Source organism: Populus nigra, chromosome 9 (assembly GCF_951802175.1).
Source record: "Populus nigra chromosome 9, ddPopNigr1.1, whole genome shotgun sequence".
Lineage (NCBI taxonomy): Eukaryota > Viridiplantae > Streptophyta > Magnoliopsida > Malpighiales > Salicaceae > Populus > Populus nigra.
Genome location: NC_084860.1, coordinates 11,575,682 through 11,582,649, shown reverse-complemented (window position 1 = coordinate 11,582,649; position 6,968 = coordinate 11,575,682). Strand labels below are relative to the sequence as shown.

The 6,968-nt window shown below is 33.4% G+C and overlaps 1 protein-coding gene across 1 annotated transcript; it reads right to left on the bottom strand.

Moving 5' to 3' along the window:
- Positions 1-2,151: 2,151 nt before the first annotated feature.
- On the bottom strand, positions 2,152-5,689 carry LOC133703118 (probable LRR receptor-like serine/threonine-protein kinase At3g47570). Its single transcript, XM_062127547.1, has 2 exons — positions 2,939-5,689; positions 2,152-2,769 (listed from the first exon to the last, which is right to left on the bottom strand). Exons 1-2 carry the CDS (start codon positions 5,604-5,606, stop codon positions 2,417-2,419), a joined length of 3,021 nt encoding a protein of 1,006 aa, XP_061983531.1. The 5' UTR covers positions 5,607-5,689; the 3' UTR covers positions 2,152-2,416.
- Between the last annotated feature and the right edge of the window lie 1,279 nt (positions 5,690-6,968).

The window sequence follows — 6,968 nt, the reverse complement described above, 5'->3', positions numbered from 1 at the left end:
TCTAGTCACAACCTGTCATTTATCCTAGAATTTCATATAAGACTAGTCCACCTGGGTTTCTTAGTGACCGTGAACCAAACAACTAGATGGTGACTCCTCGATCCTGATGTCCTCCCACCTCGTGCCCGCACAGACGACAATATTAATCGGTAAATTATTTTAAAAATTATGCATATTAGGCTAACACAAAATTATCAATAAAGGAATCAATAATATCATCACAAAAGACCTAATCTTCTTAAAAAAAATAAAATAATTGCATAAATATTATTTTAATAGATTTATTTTAAGAGATTTGTTTTGTCAAAATTTAGAAAAAAAAAAGAAGAAGGAGAAAGGATATCTAAGAAAAGGCTAGGTGCAAATAGGTTTGAAAGGTCAAGTCAACTCGTTTGGATTTATTTTATTTTTTGTTTTTAACATGTGGATGATGCCACTAGTTTTTTTTTTTATATATATATATAGTAAACTATGCATTGTTTGCTTAGGTAAATGACACATTGTCTTTCAGATGATGACTTTGTAGTTACTCCTAGTGATCGGAAAGCTAAAATCTAGTTTTAGGAATCCAATAACCCAATTCTTAACTTGTTTTCGGATGGAAATACCATAACAACATACTCTGAATCTGAATAAACCCATTTCAAACTCTAAAAAGACCACAATCTCTTCATAAATAAAAAATTCAACTATATCATAAACAATTTTACGAGTCTAGATATACGTTTTGAAACATGTACAAAGGGAAACTACACCTCCATTGAAAAGAGAAAATACTTTCCTGAAAACCAAACCAAATTTTTCTTTGACCGGAAAGTGTTTTCTGTTGACCAACTTTTTTAATGGCAAATAAACACAGGAAAATTTGGAAAGTAGTTTTCTGAAAACTACTTTCCGGAAAACAAACATGGCTTGAACCTCTCTCTTAAAGAGAAATCTATTAACACAAAGATTAGTTTTTTTGGAGTTCGGAATATGGCTGACCAAAAGCTTTTTCTCTCCTCTCCTTTTTCCAGCAACATGCTCTATTCTTTCAAATTTGAGTGATTAATATGTTAAAAAGTAAAATTTAGGATTGAAACATGGAACCCTCAAAATATAGGAATAAAAAAAATAAAAAAATTTAGGGATTAATTTATGGCTTTTCGCACCCAATGAACTGTAAAAACAAAAATGAATATTCTTGTAGTGTTAAATTTTGCCTCTGTTGCTTAAATTTTCTTAATTGATAAAATTAAATTATATTTTACAAAATTAAGCATTAATTTCATGTCAAAAAACTTTTTGGACACCATGAATACATAATAGCATGCAAGAGGAAACAAAGTATGAGGCTTAAAACCATCTCAACATAATATTAACATAATATTAACTGATAAAATTAAAAAAAAAAAGATTTAGTGACAGCAACATCATAATTTTTCAAAGACAAAAAAAAGATTGACTTAGTTGCAGTATAGCAATCCAAAATGTAAAGGAAAATAAACAATGAAAATATCCTTTTCTTTTAGGTTATATATATATATATATATATATATATAAACATAGCGGAATGTATTAGTATATGTTTGTCATGAATTAGGCTAATTTAGGCAATCCAATATTACTAATGATCGATCCAAACTCATCTCGATCTAGTATTTTTGTATGTTAATTCTTAACTTCCCGATGAATTTGATTGTTCTACTTATTTCTAACCTAAAACACATCTATATACAACATGATGTTTACTCACTAGCGGAGACCAAAGGGGAAGGAGAGAGCACTTCCAATCTTAGACTCAGTACAAATTAATAGATTTGTTTTGTGTGAAACATTTTACAGAAAATATAGAAACTGTTCTTTCGACTTTTCTTTGTTTATTTTGTGTAAACTATTGTAAAAGTATTTTTTTTTATATAATACGTTTTACAAAAAAATTAATTAATATAAAATATTTTATAACCATCCTATAATTAGTTTTTTTATATTAAAAAAAATCTTCACACCATTATTATTAGCAAGGCTAGACAATGCTCAGGGGACTTAAATGACTATGCTGAATGAAAAAGATTTTTGGTTTTGGTTATCAAATTGCAACATTAATTAGTAGTTATTAGAGAAAAGGCTATGTGAATTCATTCTTGATATTTTAATAAGTTTAAATTATGATTCTAAAAGATTCATCTGATCTTATTGTTTCAAAGCGATTAAAGTCATGGTGAAATAAAAGAAAATATTTGATCTACATTCTATCGAAAGAACTGAGTAAAAGAGTGTAGCACATCATCATCAAGCATACACAGAACTAGGCACGTCATTCCGTGGTAATGTAATATCAGGTTCCAAGAAGTTCGTTTCTGGCAGAAAATAGTTGGGCTATAACATCATCATGAAGCATACACAGAACTAGGGACGTCATTCTCTGGTAATGTAATCAGGTTCCAAGAAGTTCGTTTCTGGCAGAACATAGTTGGGCTATAACATCAGCAATGCCCATCCGTTCCTGTGGCGACTCGACAGAACAGGAGATTCCAGTTGTAAATACTGAGACCAAGCACTCAAGAACTCTATTTTGTTCGATAGAATTCCCTTCAAATTTTATTTGAAGAAGAGTAGGATCTGCAATCTGCAACACTTTCTCAGGCAAAAATGTCTTCACATAGCTATGAAGGTTCAGACCATTAAACAGGTCATCAGTTGGTCTCTTCCCTGTAAACATCTCCAGCAAGAGTATGCCATAGCTGTATACATCACCGTATGCTGACACTTCGTTTCCCGCACCATACTCTACAATCATAATCATAAGATGGGAAGTAAGTTTGCTACGGAATACAGCAAGCAGTAGCATGAAAAATTTAACGTGTTTAGAGACATTTGAAGAAACAGCGGCACGAAAATATGATATTAAAATGAAAAAGAATAGGATGAACAGAACAAATGTATGTACAACATTTACCAGGGGGAGTATAACCAATGGTCCCTCTTATTCCAATGGAGCTTGATGGATTCGTCGAATGGTGAAGGGTGTCTTCGAGAAGGAATTTTGCTAACCCAAAATCACCTACATGGCCAACCATTTCGTCATCGAGAAGAACATTGCCTGGTTTGAGGTCACAGTGAACTATTTGTTTTTCACATTGATGATGAAGATAGTCTAGTGCGTGGGCAACATCGATGGCAATGTTTAGTCTCTGTGTAAGATCTAGAATCCCCCGCACCTCATCTGTTGCAGGACTTGGATGCAGCCAGGTTTCCAAACTCCCATTAACCATGAATTCATACACCAAAGCCTTGAAATCATTCCCATGATAATCAACACCTGAACATGCTGTCACTACCTTAACTAGATTTCGATGTCTGACGTTCCGCAGAGCCTCACATTCAGCCATGAAACTCTTAGAAGCTCCTTGACGCCTTAGGTTAAGCACTTTGACAGCAACAGCTATTCCATTATGATCAAGAATTCCTTTATAGACAGAGCCAAAGCTACCAGTACCAATTAAATTGATCGAGGAGAATCCATTTGTAGCTTTTAGGAGACTTTGATAAGACACCTTCAATAGCACATTCCCATCAGAGCTTGGAGTGAATTCTCTTCTTTTCTTTCTTGACCAGAAAAGAAATAAACCAGTGATAAGTACTGCCACCGCTAGAAGCAAGGAAATCACAAAGATTGTTATCTTCATTTTTAGGCTCAACCTCTTCGGGTGTTTGAAATTGCATGGAGGAAGCTCAAAATCAGGTGTGCCACCGCATAGCTTGCTATTCCCAATGACTGAAGTTGCTGTTGCGTTCTTGAAAACTCCTCTAACAGGTACCATCCCCTCAAAATTGTTATATGATAGGTCCAAAATTTTCAAGGACCTGAAATCTTGGAAAAATTCTGGAATTTTACCTGACAAATTGTTATGAGAAAAATTGAATTCTTGAATGCCTCTCAGGGTACTCAAGGAGGAAGGAATGGAACCTTCAAAAAAGTTGGCATCCAAGTACAAGACTTGCAGACTTATACAATGTCCAAGACTACTAGGAATCTTACCTGATATCATATTCCCAGAAATAGCAAAAATTCCTAGATTTTCCAAATTTCCTACTTCCTTTGGTAGGGAGCCAGACAAATGGTTTCGTGATAAATCAAGATTAATTGACAGGGAGGATAGTCCAAATATGCCAGGGGGTATGCTTCCGCTTATATAGTTTCCAGAAAGATCCAACTCTAACAAATTGTTGCAATTTGCTAGACTTGAAGGGATGCTGCCTTGAACATTAATGTCATTTAAATAGAGTCCAATTAAGTCTGTCAGGTTTCCTAGAGAGGATGGAATATGCCCTGAAAAATTATTCAATCCAAGATCCAATATTTCTAGATTTTGAAGCTTCCCAATGGTAGAAGGAATGATACCTGAAAGGTGGTTGTTTTGTACTTCAAAATCATTCAAGCTGATGAGATTCTCTATTCCATCAGGGATGCTCCCAAATAATAGATTGCTGTCTAGGCCCATGATTTCCAGTGTAGTTGACAGATTGCTGATTTGTGGAGGCAGCTGTCCTTGAAAGTTATTTTGCGTTATAATCAATTCCTCTAGGTTTGTGGCATTGGTCAAGGAGGAGAGAAAGCTCAAGTCATTGGCTTCCCCACTTCCCAGATTGTTAGAGGCAATGGTTATTGAAAGAAGCCTTTGTAGCTTTTCTAGTGAAGGCATTTTTCCTGTAAGCTTGTTTTGGTTTAACTGTAGCATTTCAAGATTTGATAAATTGGATATTGAAACAGGAACACTTCCAGTGAATTGGTTAGAATGGATGGAAAAGAATTCAAGATTTGGAAGGGAAATGCCCAGATCAGGGGGGAGATTGCCGTGGAAATGGTTAAGCCCTACTTCAAAAGCCCTTAATGAAGAGAGATTGAACATGGAGGGAGGTATGGTACCTGAAAGTCTATTATTAAACAATGATAAAATCCTGAGGTTTACCAATTTGCTTAAAGTAGCAGGGAGATTCCCAAACAAGTTATTATCATTTAGCCATAGTGTCTGGAGGGATGATATGTTCCCTAAAGATGGAGGGATAGTTCCTGTAAGGTTGTTGCCTGCTAGAGAGAGGTTTCTGAGCTTCAAGAAGGAGCCAAACTCCTTTGGGATTTCTCCTATCAGCTTGTTGTTTGCTAATTTGAGTGAAACGAGGTTATAGGAACTAGATATACTAGCAGGAATTTCACCAGTAAGAGAATTATTATGCAGTAATAGTATTTGCAATCTATGCAAGTGGCCAATTTGCGCTGGGATTTTATGACTGAAGCTGTTGTTTTGAAGGTATATCTCTCTTAAAAAGCTCAGATTGCCAATATATGGTGATACGGAACCTGAGAGTTTAAGGGACCGCAGATCCAGCACCGCCACCCTTTGGTGCTTCTGACTGCATGTGACACCGAACCACCGGCAGAAGTGGATGCTGCCATTCCACAAGCGCATGATTCCAAGAGGATCATGGGTTATTTTGGACTTGAAATCCAGCAAGGCTAGTTGGTCGGTCTCATTCCTGCCGATTGACAAGGCAGAGGACGTGAAACACAAGAGAAGAACAATGGCATGGGGGCAGAAGACTGGAGAAGGCACTAAAAAACCCATTGAGAACAATAGGTGAAGGTTTTGAGTGGTATTACTGGGTGCTTTTAGGCAGTGATAAAGGCCAAGGGTTAAGCTAGTTCAGCAGTGACCAAGGAGAAGGAAATATACAGTAATAGGATGAGAATTTAAGCAGACAATGTGAAGATTGGACCAGCTGCATTATTATATAAATTATTAAGAACAGCGGACGTTAACAAAGAGTTGTTCGAGTGCGTGGAAAGTGCCATCAAAAGTGGTCGACATTGTAAACTAACCAAAAGACGATAATGCCGTACTGATTCTCACTATATGACTTGTTTGGTGGGTCATTATTATTATTATTATTGGAGCACCACAAGAATTCTATGGTCGGGGTAGTCTTTCCCACGAGAAGCCGGCTTCGGGGTGACAATTATTTATAAATTTAAAGGTGTTCTCATTTTTTTTCTTTACTTTTTTTTTGAAAAAAATATGTTTTTTTTATACTTTTTTATACTTTCAATTTATTATTCTACACTTGATATATATATATATATATATATAGTTTTTATTTTTATTTATTTTTGTATTTTTTATATTTTTTTGATAAATTATTATACAAGAATTAAGAAAATAATATTATTTCATACTCCAATTACGTTAAAAATTAGCTTGAGATTTTATATATTTTTATTAATGCATATAATTTTAACTATACTTCATTATATATAGGTATTAAATTTTTTATTCATGGTTATGTTTTTTATACGATGTTTAAAAACATGTTAAAACACCTATCTATTAATTCTTTTGTATTAGTAAAACATTATTTGACTTGGAGTAAGATAATTGGATAGATGTATTGACACTTTATTTTTTATATTTATTGACAAATGATTCTCAATATATTTAATTAAATGCAAGCATATACTTTTTATTATTATTTATAATTATAATTAAAAAACACATTAGAAAAGCTTGTATATTAATTTGTTTTTTTAATAAAAAACAATTATCTAACTAGTTTAATCTAATTTTAATAAATATTGAATCAAATTGAATGAGTGATTTTTTAAAAATAAAGAGGAATATGTATAACATTTATATTATAATTATTTAATACATCTATACATATTCAAGTGTGTATACATATTATTTTCTAATTTTTTATTAAGTAATAAATAATACTCAAATAATAAATATTTGAACGGATACTCAAAGTTTAATAAATAAATTATTGATATAATAATAAATAATAACGTTTGAGCTTGTTATAAAATATGACCAGTGAATGCCATCACCATCGTAGAAATTCCACTAAAAACGTTTGAGCTTGCTACCGGTTTGAAGTCTCATATATGTATATATATGTGTATATATATGTGTGTGTGTGTGTGTGTGTAT

Bases quoted from the DNA above. Each gene is read 5' to 3' on its own strand.
- LOC133703118 (XM_062127547.1), bottom strand. From the start codon at position 5,606: ATGGGTTTTTTAGTGCCTTCTCCAGTCTTCTGCCCCCATGCCATTGTT. The intron at 2,770-2,938 runs GTAAATGTTGTA...TTATGATTGTAG, and splicing joins CATTGGTTATACTCCCCCTG to AGTATGGTGCGGGAAACGAA.